Genomic DNA, 24,776 nt, shown 5'->3' on the forward strand with positions numbered 1-24,776 from the left:
TATTTTTGGTAGACTTTTATTCCATCCATTTGGCACAAGATATAACTTAAAGACAATCATATTTATAAGAATGCCATGGGCAGATGTTTCCCTTGCTAAAACAGAGGAAAATCTTTTAAAATGTCAACGTATTGCCACCTGCTGGCCCTAAACATTCTTGCCGTTTAGCTAATATTTGCAGGAACATCAACATTTAACAAATATGACATTGCATTTTTGGCACAATCTTCCTGTAAAAAGGTCATACTTAGTCTGGAATCTATATATGGGATTCAGTAAATACTTGTCCCTTCAGGTATGCAAGGATTTTTCCATAATACTTTGGAAAACTTTTTTTAAAAGGAAAAGTAGTACTTCAATTATTAAATTTGGATTCCAGTTTACTTTAAAACCATAATATTTATAAATATATATTATATACTGTGTATATAAAATTGCAGTTTATCTGGAATGGGAGGCAGGAATTTGAGCTCCCTTTGTTTGGTGTAGGCACGGCCTTGCTTCTGAAGGGTTAACTAAATTGCCTTCTAATAAGATTCTAAATATATATATCTATCTTTACCATATTGCATCAAATTTTTAATTCTTTTGCTTGAAAGCAAATAACATGGTACATACACTTACTCTCTAACTTGCTCATTATAAAATATATGGCTTTTTAACTGTTTCATCCCACATTAGTGTTTTTCGTAGGCAGTGAAAATATATGTCTCCCACAGACAGGCTAAATTAAAAGCACAGAAACCAGCTTGTGCACCTTCAAGAGACCCTCAATGCATCTTGTGGTAATATAAGTGCAGTGATTAAAATATTTTTTTCTTTTTAAAAAAAGCAGTTAAGGTTGCTTGTTTTCTGCATATGAACACAATACTACCGTACCAAAAAAACCCAAAAACACTTTTGCAGAATATACAAGCATCTGAATGGCAGGTATATAAATACATCTTAGCAACACCAAGGCTGTAGTTTTTAATGTACACACAGCTTATATTTTACAGAGTGGTTAGGTCTGGAACTGTCATGTCATTTTCCCTTCCTCTGATGATTGCAAAACCAGGAATATAATTCTTTTTTCATATTTTTTTTTACAATGCTATTAAAATTATTTTATAAAGTGAACATTGTTGTTGTTGTTTTAAATTAAATGACATTTGTTTGCTATAAAAGCTAGAATCCAGTCCACCATTACCTTTCCTTCTTCAGCTGGAAAAAAAGCATGGCCTGTGCTGGTTTCTACTCATACTAATGTTTCAGGAAGGGCATCTGGATTATCAGGCGATAAAATCTCCCAGATCTGCCATCGATCCCTTTGCCAGTCATGCCAATCTGGTTCTGACAAATTTTTACTGTTCTGCTCGCTGTCTGTGGCGGAGCACTCTCTCTCCGTTTTGTCCTGCTGCTCCTCAAACAGGGTAGACTGTTCAGGCACTTGCGCCATTATTCTTGCTCCCGTGGCCCCGGATCGGGATTCTGCCCTCTGGAGCCTCCACAGCGGATGTTCTGCTGGAGAGACCGTTGGCTGAAGGCATGAGGAAGAACTCTGCTTTGACTTGTCGGGATAAGGTGGTGGCGGAGGCCTATCTTTCCAAAGTGCTTCTCCCTGCCTTGGGTACAACGGGTTCACTGCGTTGTGCAAACGAGCGGCATCCGAGTCACGCTCCGCGAGGTGCTGTGCATTACTCGTAGGAAAATGCTGCTCCGAATCACACTGGCTGGAATTCCTCCGGCCAACTTCCATTTGCGGGGTGCTGCAAATCCGAGAAAGGGGAGGGTGAGGGCGGCATTCCGGAAGGGCAGTCGTTGTCTGACTCCTTCGGATAATTTGCTTTCCATTGTCTAATTCTGTGGCGCTTCCCTGCCACCGAGGTGAAGACAGGTTCCCTTGAGAAAGAGAGCAGTGCCCTGGCCGTAGTGAGCTGCTCTCGTAGATGTCTCCGTATGACCCTACAGACCCATGGAGAAGGTTCGTCAATAAAGCATATAGTAACTTTTGACACAACATTTCAGCAGCAGCAAAAACACAGGCACCAAGATCTTACATAACGTATGCACAATTATATTAGGACAGGACTGCAGCCTACTAATTTAAAATACTGTAGGTGACATTAATACACATACCTTTGCTCATGTGTGCAAGCTACCCTAAGGTAGTATAGCCAAGGCAAGTCTGCTTTGCACTGGAATGCCACCACAATATTTTGACTATATCTAGGGCCTTCAGGAGAACATAGTACTCAGCTTGAAATGTCAAAATATAAAACGTTGCACCTGAGGTGCCAGCTTTTTTCTTTTTTAAAGGTCTGAAAAGACAGAAGAAATCTCTCTTTTTTATTCCTACTTCCAGAACACATGGTCACCTGTGGAAACTGATTAGCAATAACATCGGAACAAAATAATTTTTTCATATAATAAATACATAGCTTAGGGCTTCTCCTTACCACAAGATGTGGTTATCACCACTGGTTGGATGGCATTAAAAAACAAAAGTCGAACTATCTTCTAAATGTCTGCCGAGTGATAGGTAAAGGTAAAGGGACCCCTGACCATTAGGTCCAGTCGTGGCCGACTCTGGGGTTGCGGCGCTCATCTCGCTTTATTGGCCGAAGGAGCCAGCGTACAGCTTCCGGATCATGTGGCCAGCATGACTAAGCCGCTTCTGGTGAACCAGAGCTGCGCACGGAAACGCCGTTTACCTTCCCGCCGGAGCGGTACCTATTTATCTACTTGCACTTTGACATGCTTTCGAACTGCTAGGTTGGCAGGAGCAGGGACTGAATAATGGAAGCTCACCCCGTCACAGGGATTCGAACCGTGACCTTCTGATCGGCAAGTCCTAGGCTCTGTGGTTTAACCCACAGCACCACCCACCCCAGATATTAAATCAAACACACAAGAGGCATGGCTATCACGGGGTAACCTCCTGATAGTAACCATCTAGGACTGCCTCCAGTCTACTTCAGGCTGCCCAAGAAACACCTCTCTTCACCCGATCAGCCAAAAGCTGTGTCCAGAATGGAAAGGCGCGGGGGGGGGGGGGGGTATGCAAGTCATCCAAAGTTCAGGGTTCATATAAGCCCACAGAAGCTTATAGACAGCAGTAGACTTGAGCAGTCACCTAATCAAGGACACAGAAAGCCAGAGTCTGGGAAGACAGGGTGATAGGAATCTCTCTTCCTTGGAGACAAAGCAAAAGTACAAGGCACAAGTCTATTCTAGGAGAGAAGTAACTTCTGGTTCTCCCCGCCCTTGCCCGCCGCCCCCCGGTTAAAACGGATCTTTTTTTATTTTTCTTACCCTTGCTTGCTCTCTAGAGAACGCTAATGGCGGGCTTTTGCTTCCATGCTCGCTCCTTCCTGTGATCTAAACCTTAATGGAAACTGTCACAATTCCAAACCCAGAGTTATCTACTAAAAATGAATCCTAGATTGTCTGCTAAGGGCACACCTGACTCCCTCGTGGGGCCAAAATTCATAATGAAACAAGACTGTTAACTGTATGAGTGGGATTCAGGACGTCAGAGTAATTTAATACTCTGAAGTGAACGTTCAAAATCTTGCAACATATACAAGTATGCTTTAAAAGCAAGATAATTTATACCTGTCATTCCTAAATCTTTGGAACCACTTTTCAGTGTTGAATGCCAGGTTCCCCAGATGTCGAAATAGTCTTCTGAAGCATCTACAAAATGAGGAGAAACATAAATGCGGATTATTCTGTAAGAATCAAACAAAAGAAATAGTAGCAAGGTCCCAGAGAATTTTTTAGCCTCCCACAAAGAGCTTGTGCTAACTCAGAGGCAGGTGCCTACCAGGGGTAATAACTGTTCAGCAGCAGTATCTTAGCAATGAAACTTACCCCATGATTTTTTTTACCTAGCACCAAGCTGTGGATCATTATTCAACAGCTGGAAAAAAACTATTTTATTTGCTTAACTGTATCTACTCTACAATAAAGTGCTGGCTCCATTCTCTAGAGTGAATTAATTGAAAAACTCAAAACAGGACTGAGTTGGTTTTCAGAAACAGCATGCTAGGACACTTTAAAGAACTTTATTTCCAAATAACTGGAGGGAAATGTACTGTCAATCATGTTTAGTATCCAGAAAGTAGAGACCAGAGAAAATTGCATGGAGATTTAACAGAAGATAATACTGGACGAAATAAGATTTTTGGAACTGGTCATATATACCGTGAAACCTATATCCTGCACTGCCCCCTGCCACAGAGCAACCTTAAAAACAATTCATTCTGACCCAGAGGTCGTATGGATATAACTTTTTGATGTGCTATATTGCTGAAGGTTTTCAATTACTTCTTTTAAGTGTTGAAATGAATTTTGTACGAATGTGGCTTTCGAAATATCTTTATGACTGCTTTCAGTTGATTGCAATTTTTGGAATTGTGTTTTATTCTTTTTATGTGTATTTCCTTCAGAGGATTCCCGCCCCTCCTCCCCACCAAAAAAGATAGCCTAGAACTATTTTAAAATATGTAATGCACAGCAATAACATCACAGTGCAATGACAAACATCTAGCTTTGGTGCTGATCGTACCTTTTCCAAACCACGATCCAAGGGAATTCTCTCTTGATTTGGGGTGCAAACTGCTGATCAGTGTACATTGCTCTGGTACTTTGAATAACTTTGACTCGGAAGCGAGAGCCATATCGTCTTGCATTGCCAAAAGAGACCTTTCAGAGAGCACTGGGGAGTTGTTGTCATAAGGCGAGATGTCACCACTTGAGGCTCTATTTGAGTCTATGGATGGATGTCGGCCTTCCATGGAGAATGAACCTTCTGACTGGAGCATTTCAGGGATTCTGATAAAGTTTGACACAAAAACAGAAAGTTCAGCCGAGGGAAATCAATGGTGCATTTCAACAACAAGCACGCAAGGCAGGTCCACCGATACTGGGGTGAAAGTGCTTCTGTAACAATGGGGACTGTTTTCTACAACACACAAGGGGGAAAAAAAGCCACTGCCACAATATATCTAAAAGAAATCAACAGATGTTTCAAAAAGACAACAACAGAAGTTTTGCAGAATATGTCAGGTGAAATTATAATTCAAACAGAACTCACTTCTTGTGTTAACATTGAAGGTTTTCTCTACAATGTGATTTTTAAAATCAAAGGATAAAAAAGGTTCCCTGGCATGTATGTGTAATAGTTGTATTTCAGTTTTGGAAAGTAATATAAAATTTTGCAAACTATTATGTAAATGTAAGGGTAAAGGGACCCCTGACCATTAGGTCCAGTCGTGGCCAACTCTGGGGTTGTGGTGCTCATCTCGCTTTATTGGCCAAGAGAGCTGGTGTATAGCTTCCGGGTCATGTGACCAGCATGACTAAGCTGCTTCTGGCGAACCAGAGCAGTGCACGGAAACGCCGTTTACCTTCCTGCCAGAGCGGTACCTATTTATCTACTTGCACTTTGATGTGCTTTCAAACTACTAGGTTGGCAGGAGCAGGGACCGAGCAGTGGGAGCAACTAATAAAGTGACATAACACAAGAAATGTGGAGGGTGGGGTGAAGGGAAACATTCACGGAAATACTATACAACAGACTTCCAAGTTACATAAAGTCTTACCTTACCTTGAATAAGCCTTGTCCTTCTTATAAAAAGAATCCCTGATAAAAGCTTAAGATGGATACTGTCTGCTTTATAAGAGATTTAACAAGAAAGCTTTCACCGCCAGTTTTTTTGTTAGTTATATTAGTATACTGATGAAGAATCAAAAATTCACCCTTGCAAATCCAGGTATGTAAGTGGGTGGGCAATCCAGAAATAGATGGTCATTCCAGTAGTGTTAGTAGCAAGCAATATTACATAATGCCCAACACAGCTGTATTTTTTTGTTTCCATCCTGACAGGATATGTAGTAAACATGGCAAGCTTTGTTTTGCACTTCAATAAGAGGAAATGGAAACATCGGCAATCAGTTAAAAGCAGAGGCGAGAAAGCATTGAGTGAAAAGGCCAGAAAGGCACTCGCAATGTACACTTTACAAGTAGCAGTCTCAAGACAGCCATCCTGAGAAAGAAGTGTTGGAGTAGTTCTCATATATTTTGCATGGAACCAATTATTTCCACTGTTGGACATGTGTTTACTTCACACTGTTGAGTTTCACCATTTTCCTTGTCATTCGTCCAGATTTAAAATCCATAATCAAGTGTAACCAGGATACTCCCAAGAGATATGTGGTTATAGATTTTGGTGGCTGTTGTTAACTAAATGCGTATCTCACATTCCAACTTCTCATGGGGTGGGGGGGACAGCCCAGTTTATTTGTAGCCATTTCTCCAAATGGGACTGTGAACGGGCCATGTCTTATGAGGATCACATTCTTTTCATGTGGAACAATTGTCCCTCTCATCTTCTAGCCAAATTCTTTCCCATGACTTCGCAATGACGGCTGGAAACACGCTAACATTAAAACATATAAAAAGTGATTTCTAGGTACCTCATTATTAATGAAATGAATGGAAAAAGAACAAATTTTACTAGCAGCAGAACAATAGGTTAGTGACAATTCTGTCATAAGTCTCAGACACATACATTTTCCATTGTTGACCTGGAAAGTACAGTGACTGCAATTTGCAACCATCATTTGAACATGGTTTCTTAAGAAAGTGCCATCATGCTTTTCAAAGAAGGTTGATAAACACATCTGCATGGAACTCAGCTGGAAGCTATTGGACTGACGACACAACGAAGTGTGTGTGTGTGTGTGTGTGTGTGTGTGAGAGAGAGAGAGAGAGAGAGAGAGGGAGAGAGAGAACAGTTCTGAACTCTGTCCAGGAAACCTTTAAAATGACTTAATGTATAGCTGAGAATGCTATTGAGATTCTAACAGCTGCTGCACTGGCACGCACTAGAAACAAATTAACACGGATATGATCCAAAACTTTCTGTGTGCCCAATACGTGCAAAACCATCCTGTACAAGTATATTCCCTACAATGGGGGAGCCAGTTCCTTTTGTGTACACAGATCTGTCCACTTTGCTGAACTGTATAAGGAACATGTATGCACATATTGGAATTTCTGTGCCCTCAGTGAACATCAGGATCACGGCTATGTGAAAGATGAACCCTATCAACATTCACAAGTACTGATCTAACCAGGCTACTGATTAATACATATCATTGAAGGAGCTTAAAAACTGCTGCCATGTAACCAATTAAATTAGTTTATTACAGTTCCCTGCCTATTTTATAAGCATATGGACTATGGAAAATAAACAGGAAGACCATTTAATGATTCTAAAGGCACTAGAATCACAACAACTCACATTAAGTTATGAAATGGACACAATTGTTGACAGCACATTCTTGTTCTTTTAAATCAATGTAACAGGGTTTTGAAATTAGACGCTTTTGAATAATTCAGCTAGAAAACACATCCCTGGTGGAAACAATGAAGGAAAAGGAAAACAAATTACTCACGATGACTGAGAAGCTTTCCTTCTCAGCAAATAGTCTACAACATCTGGGTCAGTCTCAAGTAGACTAATCAGAACTTCGTTTTGAAGGTCAGCTGGGACCTATAAATGAATGAAGCATCAGAAAGGTGAGTACAGAATCATGCACCGTTGTACTATATAGTCAGCAAAATGAAACAAACACACTACAGAACAACTGATCAATGATTACAACTATTTGTGTGAAATAAGTACCGTATTTTTCCATCTGTAAGACGCCTCCTATTTTGGGGGACTCAGATTTAAGAAAATGGGGGGAGATATATCTGTGTATAAGACACATTTTTTTTGGGGGGGGGGGGAACCTAGTCTTATACACGGAAAAATACGGTATATAAGGAAAGCAGTATTATTTAACAACTGCTCTCTCTTTCCACTCGTTTCTTCCTTACTATGCATAAGTGCACAGGACTGTGGTTCTAATAATATGAAATAATGGACTGTACACAGTTTGCAGAAAGACTGCTCTTACTGACCGTTCAATAAAATATTGATCAAGTATCAGACAATATTGCTGAATGCATAATTTGTTCTAAAACATCAATACTCATCATGCTTACAAAAAGAACGAGTTGTGCAATGATTTTCATGTCTGTTAAAACACTAATTGCTCTTCATTCTAAATTTTATTATAAGTAGCACATTTTATTTCATTCATGCATATCTGACTTTAATGGGCTGTACAACACCTGGCAGAGACCTGGCATTCATGACTCACACTGGGGTGGAATGAACTTGGGAGGTAGAACAGTGCACACACACAAACAAACACAACGCTTTCAAGTCTGACTCCTGTTCCCAAAACAATTGCCAAACTGAGCCTCCATCATCCTGACAGATTATTTAGGATTTTAACACATCCCTGCGGAAAGAATTTTTAATACAGCTCCATGTACTTAAGTTAGAATTTGCTTGTGGAGTACACGTATTCTCTATTTTGTTCTGCTGCAACTCTGAAAAATATGTGAAACTGATACTTGACTATTTACTACAGAACTAAAATCAGCAGCAGATTGCTGATCCTAATTCACTGAAGAAACACAAACAACCTGTAGTAATATTATGTATCCATCCTGACAAGCAGAACCATTCTGACCTGACGATAAACCCATGCAGTAGGCCAAATATCACATTCTGTTCTACTGGATTTTATTTCGCATATCTTGCTCCAGTTTCAGTGGTGAAACCGGTCACAGCTGGAGGAGCAAAAGAAAACTTGGCAGCAACACACTTAAGTTGTACGCTGTGGATCCACGCTCTCGTCCAAATGTTTCTCTATTTGAAACTAGTGCAAATGTCAAAGTCTTAACTATAAACAGCAGCCCTGGCCTCTTACCACTTCTGGGGTTTGAAAAACAATTTGCTGCTGCTTGATAGGGAACTATCAGCATTTGCTACAAAAAGTCAACACGCCTATATCTGTCAATTGACCTTAGCAAAGAATATGAGAGTCCAATCTGCGGACTCACACACCTTGTTGTTCTTAGACAAAATGCTAACAGCAAATGAAGAAATAAGCACAAATAGCTTGATATAAGTATATTCCACTATAACAGCTAAATTGGGACAGAGGTTTGAGCCAGATCCACTGAAGCAGTTCAGTAAATAAACACATTGGCACAAATAGGAAGAATCTCTACGGAGATGCTTTTCCACAAACTGACACACATCCGCAGCACTCTCTAATTATAAATACGTCATTTGAAATGGTACATTGTTCCCTTGCATCCAGCAAGGCACTTAGCTTGGCTTACAAAGAGGCAAAATATTTATCAGCTCCAACAAAATAATAAAACCCGCTCTAAAAAAAGCAAAGAAGACAGACATTGCCCGCATGCTGCAATCTATGACAGACTGTAAGAAAGATGTGGTAGAAAAAGGCTACTACAGATGCAATGATCCAGTGGATAACTAGCTCAGTGTTTTAACCCTATCGCTCTCTCCCTCCCCCCCAATTAGAGAAATGAAATATCCTTGTTAATTTAATAGGTTGTGTCCAGACATTGCTCCTGTTAGCTCCTGCTGGCAGAGAGAAGGAAAAGCTTCTTTTACTGATCTTCCACTGCAGCACCCAATATCCCCACACTGTTGAGGACTGAAGGACACTCAGAAACAGTGTAGGGACTGGTGCAGGGGAATCAAGATAACTTGCCCCCACCCCACAAGCAGGATCCCACCTCATTATATTTAGAACCTGTCTTTTGGAATTAAAGAATATATCCTTTATGGACTTCAGAAAAGGAAGGTTCTGCATGAACTGAAAGGAGAACCTTAACTCAATTTGTATAATGTGCTTGAAGATTATAGTGAAGGAATAGGAGGCAAGTGAGAAGCCAAAGCAGCAAGAGTCCATGTGTCCTGAAGCCCTCCAGATGTTTTGAACTACAACTCACATCAGCCCCAGCCAGAACAACTGTGCTCATCAGATTTAGGATGCAATTAGATGAGATGTCAGTGTTCCATGTCAGAAACACCTGTTTGTTTCTAAGGAAGTTAAAAGCAGGCTTTAGTGTTTGGGAAGCAACTTGGTGGAAGGGGGTTTAAACCCATCTTCCCCCTGCTATGATGTGGGTTTATGGGAGTTGTAGTCGAACAGCATCTGGAGGGTGGGAGGTTACCAGTCTCTGCCTTAAGCACTTCACTTGTTTCCAGTCAACACGGTGGCAATACTATTATACTACTACTTTTTAAGCTTGGTTCAAAACCAATGTGCAGAATGCAAACTGACTGTGTTGCAATACTATAACACTGCTTTAAAACTTAAGTTTCTTAATTAGAGGTATTTTCAATTGTACTGAACTAAATAAAACATACCCACACACCCTGCTTTTCCCACAAATATTTAACCACTCCCTCTTGCCTTCTCATCTCGTTTAAATCTGGGCTGTAGAGTAATGCATTGAAATGTGTTGCCCATACACTGCCCAAGGGCACTGCTGCGCATCAACATTTGCTATGCAATATTAAACCCATGGGTGGCGCTTTGGGTTAAACCACAGAGCCTAGGACTTGCTGATCAGAAGGTTGGCAGTTCGGATCCCCGCAACATGGTGAGTGCCCGTTGCTCGGTGCCTGCTCCTGCTCCTGCCAACCTAGCAGTTCGAAAGCACGTCAAAGTGCAAGTAGATAAATAGGTACCACTCCGGCGGGAAGGTAAACGGCGTTTCTGTGCACTGCTCTGGTTTGCCAGAAGCGGCTTAGTCATGCTGGCCACATGACCCGGAAGCTGTATGCCGGCTCCCTTGGCCAATAATGCGAGATGAGCGCCACAACCCCAGAGTCGGCCACGACTGGACCTAATGGTCAGGGGTCCCTTTACCTTTACCTTTATTAAACCCACAATCAATCAATCAATCAATCAATCAATACTGACAACAAGTCATTCAAAAAAGGAGAAGTCATAGGAATTGAGTCATTTTTCCACTATAAGGGAAACCAGATCATGTATATATAGTTCACAGAATAAAATATTTTTATTCATGTCCAGCATACATTCAATGACATATTTTTCTCTTCCAGAAGCTACAAATAACATTAACTATGTTGGCCATTTCCACTGATCAGATGGAGGTTCTTCAACCAAAGGCCTCCAGAGCTGCCACTGCACCATGTAAAAAGTCAACAGCACAAAAAACCCCACAAACAAACTCAATCAATCATTTGCTGGAACAGGGGAAGAAGGAACCTATTTGTACAGGAAGAAACCATGGATATTAACCACAGTTGCCTTCTAACACTTGATTGCTTTAGCTATACTTCAGTTATACTTACATAAGGTACCATATTGCTGTAAGTATTTAATCTTTCTAAGGCTCTACCCAGATGGAGATTTTCCATAGCAACTGTAATATGAAAGTGGAAAGGAGGGTGTGGAAGCTATCTAAGGGTTCGGGCACTTTTGTTCTGTAACAGCTGAAGTGGAGAGAAGGAATTAACTGACACTTCTCACAATGGAAGGATGTAAGAAGCAGACTCTCCCAAGTATCTGCACTGGGACCAATGCCTTTTAATTTGTTCATAAATGATCTGGAGATATGGGTGAGCAGTGAGGTGGCCAAGTTTGCTGGTGACACCAAATTACTCAGGGTGGTAAAAGCAAAAAGGGTTTGCAAGGAACTCAACTGCCTTTACGAAGAGAGACTTCTGCAGCTGAGGCAGCCAGGACCACGCATGTCGTTCGCAAGGGAGGCTGCCAACTCTATCAGTCCCCTCTTGTAAGCATTTCAGTGCCATCAAGATAGCTGTTTGAAGGAAGAACTGCATGGCAGCAGCAGCCTTGGCCTCTGGTTTGTAACATCCTCTGCTCTGTGTTAAACAGAACTGGTGCCTGAATTTGCTTTCTTTAGGGAGTACTTCTTCAATAGCACATAGTTAAAGTATGGAATTTGGTTCAACAAGATGTGGCAGTGATCACACAGATGGATTTAAAGAAGGATTAGACAAATTCATAGAGGATAACACTACCGATGGCTATGCATTACCTCCAGGATTGAAGGCATTACGCATGTAAACACCAGTCACTGGGTAGGAACAGTGGGCGAAGGCAACTGAATTCATATCATGTTTGTGGACTTCCCATGGGCATTTTGGGGCCACAGTAGGAAACAGGAAGCCTTGGGTTTTTGGCTTTTGGGGATTGTGCCACATGCACTGATCCTTCTAGTCCAGGCAAGGCAAACTCGGCCCTCCAAATGTTTTGGGACTACAATTCCTATCATCCCTGACCACTGGTCCTGTTAGCTAGGGATCATGGGAGTTGTAGTCCCAAAACATCTGGAGGGCCGAGTTTGCCTATGCCTGTTCTAGTCCATTTGGGCTACGAATAATCAGCATCACCCCCTCTTCTACTTAGCAGGTGTCATATATAGTTATTGTATTACTTCAAGCTAAGTAATAATGTTATGCAACCATAGTACCCACATGTGCAAAAGAATGTGCTATCTTGTAGACGTTTATTGCCAAGTAAAAAAATACTGGGAAGTGTGCATGAATAGCTGTGGGAATATCCCTGGAGCAAAAGTGAAACCTTTATGAAAGATGGGTTTGATGAAAGATGCTTATTTTATATTTACTGAACAGAAAACTTGACAGTATGAGGAAACACTAAGTGTTGTTTTGAATTTCATTTAGCAATTATGAGTTGCTGTTGCACTTTCTACCTCATATGCAAGTGAGCAATAATTTTGTAGTTCCTATTTCTGCTTATAATTGTCTGCTATTATTTCTGCTATAATTCTGCTGCAATTTCTGCTATAATTGTCAACCTCATAATCCACACTTTTCACCTTCAATGCGTGTAAAGGAATATGGATCCATGTTCATTCTTTTTTTCCTTGTGAAGTGAGAAACATCTGCAATTCTTATGGAGCTATTTCTCAAAGAATTGTACTCCACAGGATAAAAACACTGTATGCTAATATATAAGGGACTTTATTTGTCAACAACTGAAAATATATGATGCTATCGCAAGTTCATGATGCCAAACTGGTGTTTTGTTTTTTATCTCATGAGATTTTCACCACATATTGACAATAGTCTTTTTCAGCAGTGTTTTGCCGTACATTAAAAAGACAATGCCACAGCTGATATATACCGTATTTTTCGCTCTATAACACGCACCTGACCATAACACGCACTTCGTTTTTAGAGGAGGAAAACAAGGGAAAAAACATTCTGAATGAAACAGTGGATGTATCATTTATGTGCTCCATGCTGTGGCCACAGACATGTGATCTGATGGTGAATTTGGGGTGACTCAATGCAAAAATCCTGAGAATTCCTGTAGATCCATGCTTTGTAACCACGTTTTTGCACCATTGCAGCCCCAGGCAACAGTGGGTGTGTGATTTTTTTGGTGCAGGCTGTAGCCATGGACATGCTATGTGATCTGATGGTGAATTTGGGGTGACCCAATGCAAAGATCCTGAGAATCCCTGTAGATCCATGCTTTGTAACCACATTTTTCCACCACTGCAGCCCCAGGCAACAGTGGGTGTGTGATTTTTTTGGTGCAGGCTGTAGCCATGGACATGCTATGTGATCTGATGGTGAATTTGGGGTGACCCAATGCAAAGATCCTGAGGATCCATGTGGATCTATGCTTTGTAACCACATTTTAAGTGGGGAGTGACGGAAAAACAAAGAAGGGACATGAGAGGGGTGTGCAGAGAAGCAGCTGGCTAAGAATGCAGGAGAGGGATTTAACGGGAGGGAGGAAAGAAAGGCAAAAGTTTTCCCCCACCCAAGCCAGCCATCTCTCTCTCTCTCTCTCTCTCTCTGTCTCTCTCTCTCTCCCTCCCTCCCTCCCTCTCTCTCTCTCCCTCCCCCCTCTCTCCTTCCCCCTCTCTCTCTCCCTCTCCCCCAGCAGCACCGGAGCACAGAGACCACACGCTGCTTTCCCCTCTGCTTGCCTGGAGGGGTGGGGCTTTCCCTGCTCTTTGTTCCGTTTCAGCAAACACAGCAACGAAACAGAGGGTGGGCAGTAAGACCCTGAGGCAGAATGCAGGAAAGCAGCCACTTCCACATTTCAGGTTTTCCTTCTCCGTGAAGTGCGATTTGATTTTTGCCTAATTTTTCGGCTCCAGGGACCACACATTCGCTCTATAACATGCACAGACATTTCCCCTCCCTTTTTAGGAGAAAAAATCTGTGTGTTATAGAGGGGAAAATACGGTAATATATAAATAGAGAGTGCTTCATGTTTTGAAATGAAAGCACAGGAGAAAAGTTTGAAGTGTACAGTGGTACCTCGGGTTACAGATGCTTCAGGTTACAGATGCTTCAAGTTACAGACTCTGCTAACCCAGAAATAGTACCTCGGGGTAAGAACTTTGCTTCAGGATGAGAACAGAAATTGTGCGGCGGTGGCGTGGCGGCAGCGGGAGGCCCCATTCACTAAAGTGGTACCTCAGGTTAAGAAAAGTTTCAGGTTAAGAATGGACCTCCAGAACAAATTAAGTTCTTAACCCGAGGTAGCACTGTATTCATAACCTGAAATAATGCAAAATAAAGAAGACTTTGCCTACCATGAAAAGCATTTCATAGTTTTCTATCATCTTTTGTACAACAGCAATGATTGCAGTACTCTCCTCAGCTCGCGCTGTACTTTGAACGGTAAATTCTTTGTCTGTTGTCTTCTGTTTGTGCAACAGGTTAGGTCCAAATATAGTGGCTAGATTAAGTGATGTCATTTTGTTGCCAGGAATCTGGAACAAAACAGAAATAAAGTTGAGTTACCTGATTCTGTGAATGGCTGCCTGGAATTTAGTGCAGGCTGAATTTATTTGCCTAACCAGTTTAGAACCCCGCATTGTCTTATACTCTTGAACCATCTGCCATAAAAAAAGATCCAAATTTGTTCTCAATATGTCTGCATCTTTATTTATCAATTATTATTATTTTAGTTTATCAACTATGTGTGCTTTATACAAGGATGCCTGAAGATCAGGAACACAACTGTTTCTGGAAAGAACATCAAGGAATGACCTCTTATATTTATAATACCGGTGCTGAAGACAGTTTTCTGATAAGCTGCTTTTCAGTGGCCAGGCTCTTCTATACAAATGCCACATGAAGTGGTAAGTTTCCACTCAAGCACCAGTGGTTACTGGAAACTTGCACTGTTGAAGTGGAAAACTCCTCTGTGAGGGCATCCCTCCCATATTTATGCTGCAATGCATGAGGAAAGGGAAAGTAATATTTGGAAAGCACAAAACATATCCTAATATTCAACTTCCAAAAGAAATCTATAACCAGAGCACAAATAATCCAAAGGACATTGTGTACAGTATACTTTATCCATTATTTAAAATTAAAGTTTACAAAACTATTGAAAAGATGAAATAGGAATTGCTAACTTATAATAACTGCAATAAAATTTACTGAGATTAGTATGGTTTAGGGAAGGAGAGAGGAGTTAAACACAGCAAATGCTTTGTTTCCAACTAGAATTTATTTATATATGAAATTTAATCAAAACATTCGGGTTGGAATTTTCATTTTAAAGCATTTCTTTCCCCCTTTTTTGTTCGGATTGTGGCAAATATCAAAGCCACTTTTGAAAAATCACTTATTTTGTTGTTAACAATAAAAAAATATTAATAAACACTAAGATGCTGTACTGGGAAATGAAGAAAATGAGGGGGGTGAATTCAGTTCTCTGTTCTTCAGAGCATCCTCCGGAAATAGCCATAGAAAAAATGAATGATCTGAACTTACATCCTGGCTGTCTTGGTCTATCCTGTCTTCTGCATGGCTAGCTACAGTCGCAAGGAACTGGAGGAGTCGATGTAAGGTGTCACAGTTGCAGGGAGGTAGAAGATAAATAAGAAGTTGCAGGGTGCTTAGTTGTTCATGGGGCTCTAATACTAAAAGAGATGGGGGGAAAGTACTCTAAGGAATGTGCTCACAGTTATGTACACAAGGACAGGCATGTTATATATCTCTCAACTGACATGATATTCCTATATAATTTATATCAACTGCAATTAAATACAGGCTACCCCCAAGTTGCTTCTGTTCCACCCCACTCCACCCCCGTCACACCCTCTTCCAGGTGTGGAACAGCCCATATGTGCATTGTCGCATATTTTTTGAACACAGGCAAAACTGGTGTTGCCTGTTCAAGAACATAATCTAGAGCTGAGCCAAAACATCTCCCTTTTTCTCAGACAGTTTCTGAGAATTTTCTCTCATTTCGCTAGAAGAAAAGGTCACTTCACAGAATTTTCTCTGACTATTCTTCATCATTGGCCACCAATTCCTCTCTTCTCCCATGACCTGGGATAATGCTAGGTTTGAGCCATTGTGGGGAATGCAAAATGGTAGCCAGGCTGCCATCATAGTTGCTACTGTTGTCACTTGTTGAGAAAAGAAAATAAGCTTCACCATTGTCACTGATAATTTTGAATCCCGTCCCTGAGAATAGGAAGAAAAATTTCAAGAGGCATTTGTGCACAACTCTAGTCTGGAAAAAACAGGATTCACGTCAACTAGATGAAGCAACAGGTATATTCTAACGGAGTTCATCTCAGGTTAACATGAAATCAACATTTGAGGAAGTTTCTAGAGAAAATTCAACTATAGATCACATTTTTACTCTTATTCTCAATCAGTGAGTGGGGCTGAATACAGTATGTCAGCACTGTGTACAAGTGGACAAAATCATACATTGTCTCTCACATTAGTTCCAGGTAGACAATGGATCCAATATTCCATAAGTGGGGGGCAAGCTCACACAGCAAATCTTTCCCTTCCTCCATTCTGCCCTCCAACACTTGCACTCCCCAAAAGCTTCTCTACAGGTCAGGGGTCATTCAGGGAGTAAGGGTTGTGTTGTAAATGGCTGCAGTGGATAGGAGGCATTACTGAAAAATTGGTGAAGAAAATTGTGCTCTGCAGGGCTGCAGGAAGGAAAGAAATGAGAGACCTGTAGTCTGTACTTATGTTTCACTTGCACAATGTTGGCTATAACCCCAAGCGTTTGGCACCACTATTTAAAGCTTGGGAAAGCATAATAGCTTTACAAACTGCAGTCAATTTGCATGCACACATGATGAACATTGGCAACTGGCCACGTTGGAGATGCTGTCCAAAACATCTGGACGGCACCAGGTTGAGGAAAGCTGCTTAGGATTAGCCATAAAGGTTCATCAGGAACAGGCAATAAGTGTAACAGGAAATAATGGCACAGCCAACTTTTCTTTTGCCAACTTAAGAATATAGCCATCATCTATTTCACGCGCAGAAATCAAAATACTTTAACTTTTGTGTCCTCCCAACTCTCATTTTACACACCAAGAACTGATTACTTTATCTAGGAACTTCATCCTTAGCCCATGCTCAGAATTCCACCCATTAAACCACACTAGGTACTTGGCAGCTGTTTTAAGTTTCCCGCATTTCAAAAATTTAACAAAGAAGTGTTTAGGACCCTACGCACATTTTAAACATGTTAATTTAGGAACAAATCACTTCAACTGCACCTCTACACCTTACGCAGAGTTTGTGTGGTGTAGGTTTTTAAGGAATCTGTAAAAGAGGAGGTTGCTCTGCTTACGGAGAGTATTGATGAAAGGAGTGTAAAGCTCCCTAGTCAGGAGTGGATCAGGCATGTCACGAAGAAATTCCTTTAACAAAGCAGCCACATCATGGATGCTGTGTTCTTCATCCAACATTACATCCACACCACGGTCAAACTCTTCGCGTAACTGGAAAAATCAACACAAAGGGAAAAGGTCACATGTAGACATCTACATTATTAATCTACAAATCATAAATAAGGGGAGATGATGCATTAGGTTAATACTTTAGCTGCCAGTTGGAAAATGTGCCATGTTCCACATCTGCTAAGAAAACAGTATAATCTGAGGAAATGGACCAAAGTCTGTATTGTTTTAAGGTGAAATGGAGTGATTTCAGTATTATGAGGAGTCAAATGGACACTTTTTGTTAATGATTTCAACGTACACTGTTATTTCATTGTATGGGACCAACATTCAATTTTGCAGAAAACCTGTTAAGTTTAAATTTAAATTTTAAATTTTACAAAAGAAAGTTTAATTAGACAGTACAAAAGTGAAATCCTTTATGAACAATACCCTAGACCATGTCATTGGTTACAATGGTCCTTATAAAGCAAATCTTATCCCTTGTGGGTTTTAAATGGATCTTGAAGACCTACCGTATTTTTCGCCCTATAGGGCACACTGGCCCATAGGACGCACCTCATTTTTTGGGGGGGGGGGAATGAATAAAAAAAAAATTATTCCCCCCGAGCTTCCCCCGACCCCAGCCCCCAGAATATGCTGCTATCCGCAAGCCTTGCGAGCCCGGCAGCAACTCCCACCGGGCGCGCAAGGCTTGCGGACACCTGCATGAAGCACGGGGCATCCTCCGGAGGGCGCCCCATGCTCCGCGCTGCAGCCTACCGCCCGCAAGCCTTGCGCGCCCGGGGGAACTCCCACCGGGTGCGCAAGGCTTGCGGATAGCTTCCTGAAGCCTGGAGAGCGAGAGGGGTCGGTGCGCACCGACGCCTCTCGCTCTCCAGGCTTCAGTGAAAGCCTGCAATCGCCCCATAGGACGCACACACATTCCCCCTTCATTTATGGATGAACTCCACAAGTTTTGCCCAACTCCACAAGTTTTGTGAACTCCACAAGTTTTGCCCAACTCTCCACAAGTTTTGCCCAACTCTCTTAATTTTATATTATGCAGTATTAGTATCAGTCTTCATGGCTTTTAGCAATGTTTCAAAATATTGTTCTGAGATTTTTGTGGTCATAATTCCCCCCCCCCCCAGTATGTTTGCTTTGTGGCTTGTAAACTGCTTTGCTTGAAAAGTTATAAAGGCATTATTGTTCACTTAGACTTTTTAAAAATCAGATTCTCAGTATGTGTTAAAGTAAGGGCAAAAAAGGAAGGTGTACTATAGTCTCACCTGTCTTACTCTCTTTTTTGAGCTACCAACTCGGAATATGCCCACTGTCTGAAGGCCTGAAAAATACAACAAATCACTTCTTTCATGATTTAAAGCTTTGGTAGAACATGCATTATCATAGCATTTTTACATTTTCTGCAGCAAACATCCTATGAATAACTGTAACAACACTCAGGGGCTATCACTCCCCCTCCCCATCCACGCCAAACATAAAACCCAAACTTGTCTATAATTCAGAAAAAGGTAGAATTGGTGAGTACTTTCCTCAGTGAAGCTTGCTGTTATGCATCAATGATTGCTTCTCAACAACGTGGTGGTAACTATTTAAGGGTGACACTAGAGGGAAGCCTAAGACCAATCTTAACCACAACACGCATGTCTCAATTATATAAAAATACTTCAGCCTCAGCTCACTAATGTAGGCATAAAAGTTAAGTGCACAGAGAAAAAAGTTACCTATGGATGAACTTAGTATTGCTTAGTAGTGCTTCCCTGCACTGCCTGAGTTTCATAAACCTGTGTGCACAACCATTAAAAAAATGTGAAATACTAGTTTTCTGATATACCACACTTGCACATATTATTTATCTTCATTTCATTGTTTACGCCATGACAGAGTTATATACTAGGTAAAGCGTGTTCTCCTTCACGGAGAGCACGTGTTGCGGTGGGGGCCGCCAGGACACTCCAAAGTTGGGGGCCGGCTAATTGTTCGTTGGCCACTGATGCGATTGGGGCTTCCTTTGTTGTTGGGAAGAAGTTAATGTTGCCATTTGTTGATTGACAGCCAGAAATGCTAAAACTCCTTGCACGAGGCTAGGGCTTCCTCTTTTCGACCGTGCATCGGATTGCCCGTCCCCCCCTCCCTAGAATTAGGGTTGTTCGCTTTGACCTTGCTATGCCTGTCATGGGGTCGTCTGCTCTTGGGGCAGGGGCCTGGTAAGAATTTTGTCCATCTGGCTGATTGGCTGGGGCCATTTGGTTTTTGCCTACTGCGTAGCAAATCGTCACAACTTGTAAGGTTGCGGTTAGGCATTGGTTTATGGTTTGGTTGGTTGAGGGGAAGTGGTTGAGTGCCTGCCCCTCTAATGCTGCTGCTGCAAGGGATTCCGTTAAAGGAATTGGGGGCTAACTATTGCTTGTCCACTCTGTCAAGGGGGCTCGGGCCATAGCAATGAGCTCCTGGTTGCATTTGGGGTGAGGGCAGGTTCCCTGCTCCGCGTAACCCCCAAGTGTATTCCCCTATTCTGACTTTCGCATTGTGCGGAATGTCAGTCTGTCCCCCATGGTGGGGGCAGATAGTCGCAACCAATGCCTAAGCAACCACTCACAAATTTGTATTTCAATAAAGTTGTGGCCAGAATTATGCCAAAAATCTTAAACAAAAAATTCTGTGTGATGTGTGAGTTATTGGGGTGGCCCTGGGGACCTTGACACGCAAAACACACTTGCTTTTTCTCAAGTAGTACGGGAAACCAAAGTGGCAATATCCAAGTCTGTCACAGATGTATAATCTGCCTGCAGCACTTTGGGATCTTTTAGATTAAAAAAAGAAGAAAAAGAATGACGGAATAGGCTACATGAAGGCAAAGCTGAAGTAGACATAAGGTTGGAGTAGGCATAAATACATGTACAAATTTTGCCTTCTGCTGTGTTGGATGGATACATGTCTCCCAACAGATTTGCAGCTGTAATTTGCTTGTGGAGAATGTAGTGTTACCTTGGTTCTCAAATGCCTGGTACTCAAACAACTTGGAACCCAAACACTGCAAACCTGGAAGTAAGTGTTCCGGTTTGCGAACTTTTTTCGGAAACGGAACATGCTCCATTTTGAGTGTTACGCTTCCATTTTGAGTGTTACGCTTCCATTTTGAGTGTTACGCTGAGGTCTGTCTGTTTTTGCTATTTATTTTGCATTTTTGTGGCTCTTTTTTCTTTTGTTTTTGTGACTGTGTGGAACCCAGTTCAGCTACTGATTGTGTGACTGCAGTACATTGTTTATTGCTTTCATTTTATGGATCAGTGGTCTTGTTAGATAGTAAAATTCATGTTAAATTTCTGTTTTAGGGGTTGTTTTTAAAAGTCTGGAATGGATTGATCCATTTTGCATTACTTTCTATGGGAAAGCGCACCTTGGTTTTGGAACGCTTTGGTTTTGGAACGGACTTCCGGAATGGATTAAGTTTGAGAACGAAGATACCACTGTAATCCATTATGTATTGAAATGTCCCCTTTATGAGGGTCCAAAGGAAATAAGATTTTTCAAGTTTAACAAGAAGTTCTGATCAAGTAATTATCTACTTTTTGTCAGGAGTTATTTATCTGTTTGTGACATCACTGTTCCCTTTAGCTGCAAAGAAACTTTAAATGGAAAGAGGTTGTGTCGGGGTTTTTTATTGTATTGGGTAAAAGGTTTTAATAGAACTATACTGTCTTTTAACTGTTATCTTATTATTTATCTTTATTTCATTGTTTATATATCTGAAACTTTATACTGAAGTTTTATTTTAAAAGTCGTCAAGGCCAATGGCTAGTACAAGACGGCCTGTCACCTGCCTTTCATTGCCAGGTTGAATCATACTTACCGTGTTTTTCTAAATGTTGGCAGCAGCTGTCCACAACTCGAGGAACTTGCCTGTAAATAGGATTGAGGCTTAGTTTTTTGTCCCTGGACTTTTCTTTTTTGCTCTGGGCTTCAGCAGGCAATGACAGCTGTAGGGCTTCTAGCAGTCGAGATTGACTGTCATCAAGATCCGTAATGGAGTCCACAGACATTGCACCCTGCAACATACACAAAGACATACAATCAACATGGGTGTTGGTGGGAGAGAATTCCATTCGTAGTCTTCCTTCACAGCAGATATAGCCATGAATAAAAATACCTCCAAAAACACACAGGACAGATTCTTACATAAACAGAAAATAGGAAAGTCAATTCTGAATCAAGATGGTGGTCTGAAACGTGACTTTGTTATGACTTTGCCCTATTCTTGGCATGATGGGGCCAAACTACACTGATCAGGATACCTCTGAAGATATCATCACCCAACTCTACACAAGGATTCCTGAGGGGGAGGCAGTGATCTTCATTTGCGTTTGGACACTAGGGACCATTCTGAATTAAGATGGTGGACTGAAATGTGACTGCACCTGATTTTTGGTGCGATAGGTCCAACCTGCACCAGTGTGGATGCCTCTAAAGACATAATTGCCCAGTTTGATGTAACTTTGCCCAAATTTGTCCTGGGCCCAAACCATTCTGTTTGGATCTTCTCACCCAATTTGGTGGGACAGCTCACAACTGCGCCCATTTGGATGCCTCTTGAGATATTGTAACCCAACTTGTCATGAAGGTTCCTGAAGGTTCCTGGTGGTGGTCTTCGTCTATGTTTGGACATTGGGTACCATTTTGAATCAGGATGGCAGACTGAAATATGACTTTTGTGTGGCTTTGCCCAATTTGGTGTGTTGATTACAAACAAGGTTTACTGAGGTGGAGGAAGTGGTTTTGATCATGTTAGAATACCATTGGATGCAATGAGCCATGCATTCTGCTGTATGTGGGTACACAGTCCCAAAATTCACAAATTACACTATCCATTTAAAAATCACATTTTAAGAGGGGGGGGTTGTTATTCCAAGTTCCAGGCAATGCCCAGCATTCCCTGCTAGCACCTTACAGAACAGAAGACTATACTTCTACTATAATAAAACACAATAGCCATTTTCAGAAGGGGAAATTGCTTTATTCCTTGAGCAGGCCAAAAGAGGCATCTGCTATTCATGGGCACAACCAGTCCAATAGAAAAAGTGTACATAATGGAAGATACTGCCTTTCAGGGCAAAGCATAAATCATAAAACCATTTAAAGGCAAAACTACAAAGCACAACATACAAACATTTCACTCCACACCAGCAATAAAATGACAGTTAAAATTACATCTTAAGGGGGTAGAACAACATCAGCATTGCATTATCACCACAATTAATCAAGTGGGACTTTAAGACTCATTTGAAAACAATAAAAAAGAACTAAATATATCTCCTCCGGGATGAATTTTCACAATTAATGACGGGGCCACCACTAAAAAAAAGAAGGCTATTTTTTGTGTTCACAAAGGTGAAAGACCTTATGAGAGAGTCCATGATCAAGGACTCTGCCACCAGATCTAAGGGCTGGGCGTAGGCCTTCAAATGTCTTGTCTCTAGCTAATTAGGACTTTAAATTGGGCCTGGAAATGTTCTAGCAGCCACTGGAGCTGGTACAGAATCAGTGTAATATGTTCCAACTTTGTGAAACTTATTTTATTGGATGATGTCCTAGTAGAAAATACAGGGAGGAAAGAATTATAAACATTGGTTTTTCATTTTGAAAGAAAGAAAGCCCACCAAAAAATACCACTAATGGGCAGCACAAACTGCCTATCCTGTATCTGTTGAGGGAGGAAAAACCTTTCTCTTAATTATCTTGTGTAAAGCATATGGATGTGTGACTGACTCCTGACTGACACTGGAGAATATACACTGGCATAAAATAAAAATCTCCAGTCGTAAGATTCTTTATCTGTAATGTCACAAGTGTTATTCTATAAGTAAAGGAAGCCATAGTCAAACAATATGCATAAATAAAATGTGTGGCTTCAAGCTAGTTTAGATAACTTGAAATCTTGCCCATTCCGTCGTGACTTTTTTGGTTAGTCCTAATAACAGGTTGCATGACTGTGGGTTTTAGAAGTTTTACTCCAGTTATTTTTATGAACCTCAATAGGGTTTTTTTTTTAACCTATCAAGGAAAAAGCAATTTAACTTATTCCGATGCTATTTTTTAAAATGTTAGAATAGAACCAGGAGTCTAATTACACAAGTTTTTTTTTAATTATATTTTGGGGATGAAATGAGTAACTGGATGAACAATAGTCTCATAAGCATGTAACCCATCTACTATAAACAGCTTCTTCTTTTTTAAAGTGACTGAGTGCTTTAATAATTTGAGAAAGACCAACCAGAATCTGACTGGGGAAAAGGAAAGTTTCCAAAGAATCCTTGTGTCCCCTGAGGTGTTGGCAAGAGACTTGTGTCCATTTCATTCTCTCCCACGAACAGCTGGGAATGAGAGATGACCATTAAAATTGCAACTACTATCAACTGAATCAGGGCTGACTTTAATTTAACTATGGAAGACCAGCTCTGAGATTTTAACTTCTGTAAGAAAGGCAGCGCCTGGGAAAGTCCCATAAAAGCCTGCAGCTCATGCAAATCCACTGACAGAAAACTTACTCTCCTCCTTGCTCGTGGAGCTGGTTCTGGTGTGTTAGGAGAAGTAGATTCGTTTGGTGTTTCCGAGGTGGAGCTAAGAGATGAGTTACTGCTTGAGAGTTCTTTGTTCTGTCTTTTACTCCCAAATGGTAAAAGGGAAGGTACAAACTCTGAAACATCCCTCTGTTCTTCCCTCTGAGTATCTTGTTTCAATTTGTAGGCCCGATCATTAGCGATCACTTGTGATAAAGGCATTCCAAAAGCCTGGGGTACAAATTCTGGAAAACAAAAATTACAAATTACTTTTTAGATTTCAAGTGCTAAGGCAAACAACCTCAAGAGGACCCTTTTTACTTTTTATAATGTCTCTGAACACATTAAAATGGATTCCACGAATCCCAAGCAACAGATATTATTGTACGAAGCGGAGAGTTATAATTTTAAATCTGCTCGGTGAGTCTCCACAAAGTCTCAGAATAGGTAGAGAATGGTGGGTGGAAGAGAGGTAGAAAGAGAGATTAGGAAGGGGATAGGGAGCTTGAAGACTCAAGTATTAAGAAGGGTTTCTCTCTAATGACCTCAAAGCCCATGTGATTTGTTGA

The 24,776-nt window shown here is 41.1% G+C and overlaps 1 protein-coding gene across 7 annotated transcripts in view; it reads right to left on the minus strand.

The window, feature by feature from the left end:
* The window catches only part of ARHGAP6 (Rho GTPase activating protein 6), a 183,361-nt gene continuing 158,585 nt past the window's right edge, over positions 1-24,776 (minus strand). For all 7 annotated transcript variants that reach the window (XM_083734230.1, XM_083734229.1, XM_083734233.1 and 4 more), the window contains exons 4-13: positions 24,196-24,452; positions 21,504-21,699; positions 18,919-18,974; positions 17,539-17,689; positions 15,699-15,847; positions 14,507-14,686; positions 7,447-7,544; positions 4,553-4,818; positions 3,598-3,678; positions 1-1,944 (exon numbers count right to left, since the gene is read on the minus strand). In XM_083734230.1, coding sequence (XP_083590356.1) covers positions 1,238-1,944; positions 3,598-3,678; positions 4,553-4,818; positions 7,447-7,544; positions 14,507-14,686; positions 15,699-15,847; positions 17,539-17,689; positions 18,919-18,974; positions 21,504-21,699; positions 24,196-24,452 — 2,141 coding nt within the window. In that variant the 3' untranslated portion in view covers positions 1-1,237. The remainder of the gene's footprint in view (positions 1,945-3,597; positions 3,679-4,552; positions 4,819-7,446; positions 7,545-14,506; positions 14,687-15,698; positions 15,848-17,538; positions 17,690-18,918; positions 18,975-21,503; positions 21,700-24,195; positions 24,453-24,776) is intronic.

This window comes from Podarcis gaigeae (assembly GCF_964106915.1).
Source record: "Podarcis gaigeae genome assembly, chromosome: 4".
NCBI lineage: Eukaryota > Metazoa > Chordata > Lepidosauria > Squamata > Lacertidae > Podarcis > Podarcis gaigeae.